This window comes from Fundulus heteroclitus, chromosome 8 (assembly GCF_011125445.2).
Source record: "Fundulus heteroclitus isolate FHET01 chromosome 8, MU-UCD_Fhet_4.1, whole genome shotgun sequence".
Lineage (NCBI taxonomy): Eukaryota > Metazoa > Chordata > Actinopteri > Cyprinodontiformes > Fundulidae > Fundulus > Fundulus heteroclitus.
This window is the reverse complement of record NC_046368.1, coordinates 26,103,089-26,116,742: the sequence shown is the minus strand read 5'-3', so window position 1 is coordinate 26,116,742 and position 13,654 is coordinate 26,103,089. Positions and strand designations below refer to the sequence as shown.

Genomic DNA, 13,654 nt, shown 5'->3' with positions numbered 1-13,654 from the left:
TACCCCGCCTCTCGCCTACTGATAGCTGGAGATAGACACCAGCACTGGGTTCTGTCCAAAATTAGTGTCGGCAAAAACATTGAGACACAAGTTTGGGAAGCTCATTTGAGGTGAAAACCCCGACGACTATCCAACCATTCAGACTTCGACAAGTGTCCTTTTTATTAACAGATTTTTACATTTTACTTTTTAATTACATTAATACTTTGTTTATATTTGAAACAAAGCTATCTTTTCTAAGATTTATCAATGGCATTTTCCTTGGAGTGGACCTCATCTCCTACGAATATGGAAAGCCATTTTGTGATTTAACTGACAGACTCCAAAGGACAGCAACCCATAATTCAATTCTCCATGGTGCACACAAACATTTCAGGGAGCCATTTGCCGTGTCATCGATTAACATATCTGAGTTTCCCCTTCATGTGTGTCACACCTTCACCCCATGACATCCGCAGGTACAAGTTCCCCTTTCCAGAATATGCATTGATCATCTGAAACATATTTTTTACAAGGAAGACAAATAGATTTTAGATATCGGCAATCCCACTGTGGTTGTGAAAGGTTTAATGTTGGATATCCAAAAGGTATCTAATATTGTCACTATTGTAGCAAATTGAATAGTGGACTATATTTCAGGAAAGCATGCAGACATTGCATAGCATCAATATGTAGTGAAAATAATAAATAAAATGTTGGTATCATAAATCATAATTCATTATTTCTTCTGGCTTTATGTCTGAAGGGTGAATTCTCTTTCTCAGGGAGTCTAGATTCCCCACTTAAATAGATATTTATTCTCAAAATTTAAATATTAATACTTAAGAACCACAAGCAATCCCACTAGTATATTAATTCATTAAGACTTAAACAAGTCAACATCACTTTTAACTACTCCAGTGTGGATCTGAAAAGTTTGGCGGATGAACGTTTAGGTTTTCTTTTGCTCATAAATTGTTCCATTTTGTCAAACGGTGTCCTTCTCTGGGAGCGTAGAGTCATGGTTTACGCACATGCGATTTCTGAAGGCCCGGCGTAACTTGGGCGAAAGCTTGTAATAGTTATGAAGCGTTCATCAGAAGATGGCCTTTCAGGTCCAGCAGGTTCTGATGCATGAAAACAGCATGAGCTGAACTGATGAGACAGCTGATTCTTAGCTGGAGGTCTTGTTGTGCTGAACTCTCAGTGAACAGAACCGGGTCCTTTGACCTACGGTCCTGAACGTCCCAGTTTTCTGTTGAGTGGGCGAAGGATTCTCTGCCAAAAAAAAAGTAGCTCTCCCCGGGGAAACAATGGCCGTTTTCATCTGCAGAACCTTCAGGTGCTTGATGTTCTGCAGTTCCTCCCTTTGGAATTCAGAGCTGACTAGTAAGGAGTACAACAAGTCCGCCAAGTTAAACCAAGTTGATCCAGGCTTAGTTAATCCGACTGGACGCGGTTTCTTGGTTCGGTGCGTGTTGGATGGTCATTATCTCATCCGTCTCTCCTCATGTCTTTTCTCTTTGAATGTCTTGTTACTGAAACTTGCTATACAACTCTGTCGTGCTCCGCTCTCCTCTTCAGCGCGCTGACTCAGCTATCACCCGCACACTTAAAGTCAGCAGTAGTGTTTTTTTGGACACGTCTACACTTTAAGTAGCCGTTAGGAAAAATAAATTCCTCTACTCTACCAGAACCCAGTGTTTGCTGTGCCAGAAGATGGAGAATCCAAAGGAAACGATGAGAACCAGCTGGAAGCAGACATCAAGGACTGAGAGTGTGCTGCGTTGTTGTCAGCAGGGCGAGAGGACAAGGTTGCACTTTGCTGACGGAGTTTTAATCTTAGCAGGGGAAAAAAATTTCAACCAAAAAGAATATTAATTCAACATGGATTCACGTGCATTTAAATCTAACAAAAAATCAAACATTGAATTTAGAAAACCCTTTGCTGTATAGTATTATATTTAATCTAATGTCACCTTTTTAACAGTCTCATTCAGGAAAGTGACGTGTTAACAGGTCTGCGTGAATAAATATGTTCAAGTTGCGTTTTTCAGTGTGTTTCTTCACACTGCACTAAAACAAAACGTCAGTATATCCAGTGCTCACTTCACAAGTCCATCAGTAGTTGGAGTAATTGGTAACAACAGTTTAAATACAATTAAGTACACTGTCACTGGAACATCTTCAAATCATGTCTGAAAACCGTACTCACTCATCTGTAGTTCCCGTTTTCTGATGAGTCAGTCATAGCGGATTTCAGATGCTGTTGATGGTATGCGAGTGCCCTCCTTTTTTAATTCCAAATCTCCTCCTGCGCCCAACAGTTTCTAGATCAAAATGGCGGTGGAGAAGCGTCTGGCATTCGCTATCGTGCAGTTTCTACGAGACCAAACTCATCGCAGCGCTTTGAATTCTGACGAGCAGGAGAGCCTCGAGGGTGAGCCGGTTCCCCTTATCTGTTCGGTCCATCCCAGACTGCACCCATGATGCACGCTCCACTGCAAAGAGTTCACGCCGCTTAAAGCTCTCTTCATTTTATCACATTAAAGCCAACAATTTTAAATTTCTTTTATTTGGGTTTTATGCTATAAACAAACACAAAGTAGTGTGTTTTTTTTAGCTGTTTTTGCGTCTGAGAAGTTTGGTATGTATTTGTATTGAGTGAGTCCGGAACCACATTTTGGTTGCAAGTCTATTGGTGTTCACATCTAGAGAGTGAAGATTTTGGCCGTTCTGCTTTGCCTCATAGCTCAGGCTTCATTGTGCTGTGTGAGCTTTAAGTTTAAAGTTTTTGCCACTGATACTTGAATGGATTTTGGTCTGGACTTGGCCATCCTGAGACGTGAACACGCCTTCCTTCATCTGTTCAACGTCTCTGGAGCTCTGGCTGTATGTTTTGTGACGTTTTCCACGCCAGTCTCAATTCTATGGCTTCCTCTCATGGGTTTTCATCCACGTTTTTTCTTGTTTCTTTTCATCAACCTTCGCAGGCTTCGTCATCCACTGATAAAGAAAAAAAAAAAAACTCCACTTGGCATGATGCTGCCACCACCATGTTTCCCTGTGAGCATGTTTTTCTCTGGGTGCCACAGCTTTGCAGTTGTACCCTACTCTTTGCATTTTCAGGCAGCCGGTGGTACTGAATTTTATTTAGGGGTATCAATGTACTGGGTGCTAAAAATAATGCACTCCGCATTTTTTTCTGATGTCTATCTTGTGAAGAGTTTGTATAAAGGCAGTAGTATAAAGCTTGGTACTCATCATTGCTCTAGACCTTTTGAATTGAGAAAGCTTCCTGGAGAGGAAGCGAAATGTCTTCAACTACGGAAAACAAGTCCAGTTGCTTTGTTTTTTACTTTTTTTGGAATGACCATGACCTGTATGACTGAGAATCTTCACCAACTTTCTGGCTGTAATGTGTCAGTGCACCGCACTGTTCATGTGTTCTCACTATTTCACGGTGGAGGGGACGGTAAAGAAGGGAAAATGAAATTGAGTTGGCAAACCACAAGGAGGGGTGCTTAGTTCTTTCTAAAGAAAACATGGAAAAGAGTAGCTCAGAGTTGTTAAACTCATTCATCGACTGTGATTAAGACTAATAATAACAGCTGCACTACCTTCTCACGCTGTTCTGTTTAATACATTTTCTGCCTTATGATTGATTGCTCACTTCAGTTGCGATCCAGTGCTTGGAGACTACCTTCAAGATCAGCCCCAGTGACTGCCATCTTGCTGTGTCCCAGCCACTTAGAGAGATATTCCTCAACGCCCTGCTCAAGGTGGGGACTGACAACTAAAGGCACATGTTGGACGAACATTTCTAACATTTTGCATGGAAAATGTACATCAATGTAAAGTCTGCATTGCCTTAGCAACAGTTATCTCTGTTTACCTGCTTCCTTGCAAATGTTTGAACGTGTCGTGGAGGTTAAATTACCATTTCATATCGATTCCCACTCCAAGGTCACTCGCTGGCTCTCATAGTAGCAACGAAAAAGGCGCCGTCTAGTTTTTCCTTGTAACACGCTTTTGCCTTTGAAGCTACCAGGCAAAAGGAAATCCTGTTTAATGGTTTCATCTCAGTTCGTTTAAATCTCATCAGTGACTTTTCTGGTTCACGCAGAATGACAACCTCACCGTACCAGAGACCTCCCCGTCTCCTGAAGACATTGAGCGGGCAGAGCAGCTTAAAAATGAAGGTAAAACAGCAGACGTATAAAAATATGTTGGAGCATTTCGAGTGGTGCCTGTTTACCTTTTACACGATAAACAGTGCTTTGCCAAAGTAGTCGTGTCCCTTGAACCTTTTCCTGTTTTAAGTTACAACCACACATTTCAATGTGTTTTATTAGGATTGTATATGACTGACCCATTTAATGTAGGGCATAGGTGATAAGTGGCATTAGTGGAAATATATAATTAATGAAGAGCTGCAAGTCCTTTTGGGGCATGTCTTTATCAGTTTCTACCACATAGAGCAGGGGGGGGTCACCCACATGGTGCCCGTGGGCACCAGGTAGCCCCCATGGACCATATGTGGTGCCCTCAGCCCTGTTCAAAAAATAGTACCACCCTCCAGTTAGCTGCATTTAAAATGCTGTTTCATTCAGTCGATCTTCCTTTTTAATCATACTTGTATTTACATAGATTCAAAAATGACAAAAGGATTTAAAACATATTTATATTGCATAAAGTTAAGGCGAGCTTGGACTCTTGTAGGTCATAAGTCAGTGCAGGTAGTCCTTGGTATGACACGGTACCAATGAAGTAGCTCTTAGTTTCAAAAAGGTTGATGGTCCCTGACTTAGAGACCAGTTCCTCTTTGCGAGCTCAGTCAGACTGGATGGAGAGCACCTTTGACTGGGCCATTCTAGCACACGAATATTCTTCGAGCTAAACCATTCCACTGGAGCTTCGGATGTATGTTTGGGCTCCTGCTGGAAGGTGAACCTCCACCTCTGACTCTTTCTTTTAGCCTCTAGCAGATTTTCTGTATTTTGCTCCATCCATCTGCCAAAAAACTTTGACCATTTGGAATACAAGTGTCAGATGTGTTGTGTAATACGAAGTGCTAAAGGTCTGCTTTATGGGGCAGCACCTCATGTGGTGGTAGGGCAGATGCCCCATATGTGAGGTCTATCAGGCGCCATTAGAGCTTGAAAACATTTACTTTAAAAAAGTGACTTTTAGGTAAAGATCTACGTATACCGGAGCAGAAAATCAGAATCCACAAGAGACTCATTAATGTAAAACTGTGAAACACTTTAGCTTCAGTGAAGGCATCTGGTGGTTCTGAGTGACGTTTTATTGACCTGTGTTGGATCAACTGGTTCCCCTAAACAGAGAAGGTTGACCGAAAGTCAATACAAAGATGTTCTGAGGGATTTCTACTCTGACAGGAGGCTCACCTTCAGGATGCCTACACCATCCTTCATAGATCATGAAAGATCATGAAGCAAATATTTGGTGTGTATGAAGATATTGAGACTTCATGTTTAAAAACTATGTAGCATTTTGGAAATGTTGGACAATTTTCTCCAGTACCATCATTAAATACTGCTAAATAAGTTTGCGTTGGTAGCAGGTGACGAAAAAAACACTTTACTCTGAGACACTTTTGTCTTTTTCTATAATTTGAAAGATTTCAATTGATTAATTCTAGTCCATGATGTAAACTATGAATAAAAGGTAACAAGAGCCCTCAATAAAATCACACTTTTTTAAATGTTTATTTAGTACTTAGTAATTTTCTAAAAGGGAATCCTTTTCCATCTAATTAACAATCATTGAGAGGTTTTTGTCAGTCTGCTATATAAAATGTAGAAATGGTTTAGGGTTTTAAAAAGTTTAAATCATTAACAATTGTTGTTTTTTTTTATTAATTTAGGGAACAATCATATGAAGGAGGAAAACTACAGATGTGCGGTTGAATGCTACACAAAGGCCATAGATCTGGACCTAAGAAACGCTGTGTACTATTGCAACAGGTACTAAGAACAAAAAGGCAGCATGATGGTACGCCGTCATCATGGTTTGTGCTTAATGCCGCGCTTCTACAAAAGTCTGCATGTTGTAACAGTAATAATTGTGGCTTTATAATTTCATGTTGTAAAGCCAATATAATTGTCCTTTTTTTCTATCTTCAGGTGCTGACAAGAGCTCAATAAGTGACCACTAATTACATTTAATTAAATTGATTTATTTATATATTTTGTTTGCAGAGCTGCAGCTCACAGTAAGCTGGGCAATTACACTGAGGCTACAGCTGACTGTGAAAGAGCTATAGGGATCGATCCAACCTACAGTAAAGCATATGGGCGGATGGGGTGAGTTTATTACTATATACCAACAATAAAGCACACAGTGCTAATATTGGCATCTCGAGTAAAGAGTTGTGAAAACGCTTTCAACTGAATATGAAACAATGGTTGTTCTGGAGACTTAGCGATCCAAAGACGCTAATGTCTGCTGTAGTTCCCTCAGCTGTGGGCTTTAGAGATTTTCTGCCCTCAAAATCTTCCTCACTGTCTGTTCTGTGGTGGGATGATGGAACTTAAATCCATGTCCGGTCTTGTTTGTCGCAGTTTCACTTGTTTTAAATCATGCCCCTGTATGATGAAACGCACAACTTTAGTCCAGTAACTTTTCTTGTGACCAATTCCTGATTTATGAGGCTCACCACACCTCTGACTTTCTCAAATGATAAGGTATTTGGTCTTTTCCCTGTTGAACATTGGCCAGGAGAAATGTGACTTTCTGTTGCATCATGTTTTTGCCACATGGAAACAGAAAATCAGGGATTACTACTTCAGAAACACTCTGAGCATCCTGAAAAATTAAGATCCAGTTTCATTTATTTAAAGAGATCTTTTTCATAAAAACCACTAATTTTAGTTTTTATTTATTTTTTTATTAAAAACAGTTAGGTAGCACTATACAAGACTGTATATACTTTTTCAGAACATAGACACTACTTTCCTGGAACCAGTATTACTTCCTGCAACGTTACCTGAACCTATCAGGTACTTCCTCACCAAACTTTCCCGCAACTTACCAGGTGCTTTGCTGGAACTTTCTTGAAACTTTCTGGGTGCTTACCTGTGTTTGGTCCAGCCACTGATGGAGAACAAGGACTAAACAACACACGGAGAACAAAAGAGACGGGTAAAAACTCAGAATCCCAAAATGCACAGCCTGTATTGACCCTATGACAGCTTCCAGGAGGACTCACAGTGATGTCATAGGTTTTCAAAACTATGGCCAAAGTAGCATTTCTTCCTCTTTGCGCCACATGCTGCATTGGGGAAGACAATTCAGATATTGTTTATTTCATTGTGTTTTGCTTTATTTGTGGTTAACTGCTTGAGTGCTAACAGGTCACAGATCCTGGTGATGCAAAGTTTCTTTTTGATGGTACTTTGAAGTTGCAATCAGACTTTTTTGGATTTAAACAATGATGGTCCAATAACGTCAGCTAAGAATGTTTTATCTAGGATTTCCCATCATTTCCTCTCACTAACCTCCATAAAATATGCCCGCATAGTCCTTATAAATATGCCAAATCATGTCTCTGTTATCCCAGCTGCAAATGCTAAAAAGCTAAAAGTTCTGCTAATGCTAACACGGTAGCCGCCATTAGTTCTGTTTGCATTGCTATGGCTCGTAGCACGCTGCCATCTTGGTAGTCCATCACTCCATTTAATCAGTCACTGTGATGGCTAATTCATACAATATTAAGAATCAATTGTCCAAAATGTTATTGCTTTGTAATTTAGCAAAGGGTTTTTAAACATTATTTTATTAAATTAATGTTTTATTTTCCCTTCTGCTTTGCATTTAGAGCTGGTTGTTTGACCACCTAGCCTCTGATGTTCTTTGTTAGTTCAGCGGTTCCCAAAGTGGGGATTGGGACCCCCTTGAGGATCGTAAGGCACCTCAAGGGGGTCGTGAGCTGATTTGATGCTGATGTGCTAAAAAGATTTAGTATTTCCTTATTTGCGAAACTGATACCAAAGTATATGTTTACAAGATGCCAAACAGTCCTCATTTTAACACCAGGGGTAGGGGCAGTTCTTACGAAAATACTACTATGTTCTCGTAATTTCTGACTTTGTTCTCATAATTTCCCCTCTGAAGGGTGTTCTGGCACTGTTATTTTGGGGGTCGCAAGCTGAAAAGTTTGGGAACCCAAATGTTAGTTTCTGGCCAATTTATCCTTGTTCCCAATCACTCAATACAAATCTTGGTTTTGAAACATACATATTCACAGTGAACTGCACCATTTTATTGATTATTGGTCACTTTCTATTCTACTTTACTTTTTCCTTTTATTTTATTAGTTCTCCTAATTCCTTCCATCTTTATTCTGTAGTTTAGTTGAATATCACAAGTTTAGAGTTTCTCAACTAAAGTATTTTACCTGCAATTTTGATTATAAATCCTTGTATTTTGAAAAGAAATTGTTTAGTTATTTTAATATTTCATCTGTATATGCGTGCAGGGGTAGCTTTTTGAGAACGCAAGTGGCATTTTTATCAGGGAAGTCAGTAATTCTCGAGGACCTTGTATATATTTAATCCATTTCTGATTTCTGATTTTCTTTATTTTGTTTTTGTGAATCCAGTTTGGCTTTAACTGCTATGACCAAGTATCCAGAGGCGATTACATACTTCAAAAAAGCCTTGGTTCTGGACCCAGAGAATGACACGTACAAATCCAACCTGAAGATTGCGGAACAGAAGCATAAAGAAGCCTCCAGCCCAGTGAGTTCACATGGGAATGTTTTATTTTAGTTACCTGCTAAACAGCTGTTTGTTGTTAACTCACAGTTATTTTCTTTATCACCAATTATCTGGCACAGATTGCTGCTGGATTAGGATTTGACATGGCTAGTTTAATCAACAACCCTGCCTTCATCAGCATGGTGAGACTCCTAATATCTGTATTATGCTTGTATAACCTTTGACAAAAAGTGCGCCTTGCTAAAACACTTTACCCTTGGCTGCCAACATGTAAAACTACAACACATAAGCGTGTCAGCCAGGTCAAGAACATTTCTACAAACCTGCCAGAGTTTTACAGCAGCCATGACAAGACACATCTGAATCCAATAGCCCTCTAGCTGCATCCAGGCCCCACAGCAAAGAACTATGGGCCCCATTTTGTCATAAAACTGCCAATGGGATCAACAGCAAATAGTTCTTTTACAGCGTTTGTGGGAGACGGGATTGATTTCAGCTCGATTTCTGTTTACAGGCTGCGAGCGTGATGCAGAACCAACAAGTCCAACAGCTGTGAGTGCAATCCAGATTTAACAGTGTTTGGAATCAGCTTTAAAGCATGAAGGGACCTGTAGTTTTAAAATGGGTTTTAGTGCACACTAACTCACTGTCTCGGTGTGCTCAGCATGTCAGGAATGATGTCGAATGCAGTCAGAGGTCCTGCGGCAGGAGTGGGAGGGATGTCAGACATTTCCAGCTTGATTGAGGCGTAAGTAAAACAATGCAAGACATAAGATTTGTACACGTTGTGTTTTTCAAATATGTTTATGCTTCATCATTTTATGGGTTCTGGAGAGCTTTTTCCAGAATTCAATCCAGCTGCTGCTACTGGTGGTATTGATCCATTCATTTCCTGGCAAGAAAGCAGCAGACCCATAACTGCTTACTCTTCCTTGTAAAACAATGTCACATTTGCTGTAATAAATGGCAAAACCTGTATCTTTTATTCATGTAATACTTCTGGTCTACAGCAAACAAGCAGGTTAAAAAATCTTGTCATCTAACTGAATAAAAAATTAATCTTTTGGGTCCCAAAAGATACATTTGGGGGGTTGGTACCTATCTCCAGTGGTTAATCTGCGAGATGCCGCGACGCAGGATACATCCTGAACAGGTCGGCAGTCACAGGGCTGAAGTTTAACAGTTTTATTAAACTTCCAAAAAGTGAAATTATACTTTTTATAAACTTGTGAGTCATAATAATTCATTGTTGTGCAATAACAGGCAAAGGAGAGATTGATTAATAGCCCCTTTTCCATTGCTACACAAAAGCCTGGGGCTTTTCAAATCCTGAGTAGAGTTCCAATACACAGTAACCCGGCTAATTTCACTTTCCTGGATCTTTACTTTACTGGGACTTTGGTCCCTCAAGTGACCCAGTACTTTGCTCTGCTTTCTCGGGGCTTCTTGAGGGGGAAGGGTTGCGTGCAGCAACAAAAACTGTCAGCCATAAGGGGATGATGGTTTGACTAGTTTACAAACCTATCAATTTTATAATCTTAATTTTTCACAAAAAGTAGTTTTAAAATGTTTTTAGATGATAAAGTACACCTCCGAACTTCATCTGTCCAGTCAGTTCATCAGGATTATGAGCTAATTTTATTTCTGCTCGGGCTTGTTGGGAGCGGCAGAGACCCACTGACAGGCTGGTCTCTCCGGGGAGACTGCAGGGGGAAACTTCAGTTTCTGCAGCGTGTTGTCGACCAGAATGGATGTGTTCATCACGGCAGAAAAGTCACTATAAAGCGTTTACTAAGTTAGTGGGGAATATCTGCATATGCCAGATGTCAAATGTGAAAATCTTGGCTGGATGTTTTCTGCGTTATAAGTTAATCATAAACTGTTTTGCCACAGCCCTGTAATTAGGCTGATATTTTAGTACTAATGATCAAATGGAGCCCTTTCATTTTCCTTGTACACATAAGACGCACATTTCCCTAAAACTGACTCTTTATCTAAACCTAAATTGGTGGACTATGAACTCTTTTATTTACAAACCACAGATCAGCACACTGTGTTTAATAACCTAAAATCAGATTGGAACACACTGGTTCTGCTTTTCTTCCATGGCAGTAGAGAAAGTGGAGTCAAAATTGTGCAGCGCACATATCCTATAACCCTATGAAGATAATTTTGCTCCCATCAAAAGTCTGCGGTATAGTACTGAAAAATCCCCCTGGTTATTCTTGCCATGGATGAGGCACTCACAAAGTTCTAGATTTTAACTCTGTGAGGCAAAGTCTTGATCAGACAGATCAGTCTGTCTGATCCCCACGCTCCGCCCCATCCCCATCCATCTGCAGTCCGGATGAGTGGCAGGAGCATACAGATGCAGCTTCTCAGTCTGCCTTTGTCTGTTTGACCTGGTCTCTTTAGCGCCACTGCGGAGTGGACCAGGCTGGTACTGCAGTTTTCCGCACAGATTCACCACACCTTAGCAAATGGAAACACAAAACCCCCAAAATGCCTCAGACTTTGGTTTACCCTATTACATTGCAGTTAAAGTAGGTTTACACATGGACATGGTCGTAGCAGATGCCCTAGGCATCTTTTTTGCCTTTGAATCGTCTTGTTACTGAAAAGTGCTTGCCTGCTTAAATCAAGGACAAAGACACTAATTTCAAGACAATTTTACTTACTTTTAGTTCCCTTTTTGGAATGTTGCTTCGCCTAAGGCAGCAAAATGTCACAAAATGGTCCTGGTTATTGTAGTGACCTGTTGTTTAATGAAACAAAATTATGTTTGGGTCAGACTGTTTCAGATCATCAAACCAACTCAATATCAGAAAAAGATAACGAGAACGAATACAAAATGTGATTTCAAAGTGGTGATTTAATTTATTAAGACTATAGGAGTTGCAGTGGAGTCCGAAGTGGAAGTGTGAATGAATCAGGCATCGGCTCTGAGTCATTTCTTGTTAGCTTGAACAGGCTGACGGACCAGGTTTAACAGGAATCTTCATGGACTATGATGTTTGCAGATGACATTGTGATATGCGGTGAGGGCATGGAACAGGTGGAGAAACATCTAGAGAGATGGAGGTTTGCCCTGGAAAGGAGATGAATGAAGGTTAGCCGTAGCAGCACAGAATTCATGTGTGTGAATTGGAGGGACTCAAGTGGAGCCATGAGGTTACAGGGAGCAGAGATAAAGAAGGTGGAGAATTTAAGTACTTAGAGTCAACAGTCCAGAGCAACAGTGAGAGCGGTAAAGAGGTGAGGAAACGCGTCCAAGCAGGTTTGGAACAGAAAAGTGTCAGATGTGTTGTGTAATAAAAGAAAATCAGCAAGAATGAAAGCAAAGATGGCGGGGGACCAGCGGTGTTGAATGGTTTAGGGATGGTGACACTGAGGAAGAGAGGAGGCAGAGCTGGAGGAAGCAGGGAGGAAAATGTTGAGGCTTTGGAAGTGACAGGGATGGAAAGAATCAGGAATAAGTACATCAGAGGGACAGCTCATGTTAATTGTTTGGAGATAAAACCAGACTGAGATGGTTTAGACATGTACAGAGGAGGGACAGTGAGGACATGCCTTCCAGAGAGCATCCATGCTCTGGCTGATTAATAATGTTTTATGGTGTCAGTTTGGGTTGAAGAGTTGAGCTGTTTTCATTAGATCCTTTTAGTTTTGCATCATGTTCTTTTCTTTTCCCATCTATTTCTGAAATAAAAGGTGTTACAGTGCAGAAATAAACACGCCCCTCTTTAAAAACCGTGTTATTATGGGCTTAACTGAAACATTCCAACGGTCTCGTGACTTTTTTCTATCAAATGCTGGTTCCAATTTGTTTAGCACTGTACATTCCCAACCCGTTTGGATGTGAAAGAATATCACACACTGACGCTGGCTCTCTTTTTTTGTTGCCGTTTTTCATCAGGGGCCAACAGTTTGCCCAGCAAATCCAGCAGCAGAACCCAGAGCTCATCGAGCAGCTAAGGAACCACATCAGGAGCCGTTCCTTCAGCGGCAGCGCCGAGGAGCACTCATGATTTATTTGGGTATTCTTTTGATTTAAGCCGAACTCCAGCTGCAGACCTTGCACTAGTAGAACCCGAGCATATTTATGTAACAGCTGTATTATTTCATTGCAGACACTCTTTATTTGCCTCCGAGGAAGAGCAACCATATGGCGCGATAACAATCTCTACACCCATTTCTTTATGTCCAATCCCCGGGCACGGCTGGAAAGCAGAGACGAGGACGGGGTCGAAGGCACTTTACTGAGACCAAAGGAGAGGAGAAGCTGGAGACTGGACCATTAAACTAAACATCCCACACAAGTAAGACAATACCATAGACCCCTGGTGATAAACAGGAGCCAAGATGTCAATCAGCCCACCAACAGAATACCAAGTGAATATTCTCTCCAGCGCTTTTTAGATTTGGTGGAGATCATGTGCTGGATGTGGTGACGCTCCCGCCTTCTTCATGTTCTGAGTTGAGGATCCACCTCTCTATTCGTAAGACAGAAAGAGTGGAGGAAGAATGTACTTGAACTGCATAGCAGGGAACATTTGCAGCTTCTTTTCATACAAATACAACATCAGGCTTAGTTTGTTTATAATGATTCATATTATTTTTCTAGTCAGAGTCAACTTTTAACACCGTGTTTGCTTCGTTTGAATAATAAACACTCAGCCCTGGAATATATGGGACTCACATCACTGCTATTAAATGCATACACTTCATCATTTAAGGCAACGATGTAATTATATTAGCAGTGTTTGCAGCCTGTTCAGTTGGTGACCAACAACATATTCCTGCTGTTCGTTTCTGCATGCTCTTAAATCTGGTATTTCACATCAGATGCTTTATGGAATCTAATATATATATATGCTGAGGCAGCACTTTGTTTTGTCTTAGTGAATGAACAATAAATGTCTTAAAACTGA

At 40.6% G+C, this 13,654-nt stretch overlaps 1 protein-coding gene across 3 annotated transcripts in view; it reads left to right on the top strand.

Annotated features, from left to right (window-relative positions):
* Positions 1-13,654, top strand: part of sgtb (small glutamine-rich tetratricopeptide repeat (TPR)-containing, beta) — a 17,315-nt gene extending 3,661 nt beyond the window's left edge. Inside the window, exons 2-12 of one of the 3 annotated variants that reach the window (XR_004931549.1) lie at positions 3,658-3,761; positions 4,106-4,181; positions 5,870-5,969; positions 6,204-6,308; positions 8,606-8,744; positions 8,843-8,905; positions 9,238-9,275; positions 9,388-9,471; positions 12,640-12,760; positions 12,854-13,042; positions 13,133-13,654. Coding sequence is in view for 2 of the 3 variants with exons in the window: in XM_012865518.3 (XP_012720972.2) it covers positions 2,320-2,419; positions 3,658-3,761; positions 4,106-4,181; positions 5,870-5,969; positions 6,204-6,308; positions 8,606-8,744; positions 8,843-8,905; positions 9,238-9,275; positions 9,388-9,471; positions 12,640-12,751 (921 nt within the window). In the remaining variant the exon portion in view is untranslated. Of the gene's footprint in view, positions 1-2,306; positions 2,420-3,657; positions 3,762-4,105; positions 4,182-5,869; positions 5,970-6,203; positions 6,309-8,605; positions 8,745-8,842; positions 8,906-9,237; positions 9,276-9,387; positions 9,472-12,639; positions 12,761-12,853 lie in introns of all 3 variants that reach the window. The other 2 variants (XM_012865518.3, XM_036140454.1) reach the window with 2 other exon arrangements.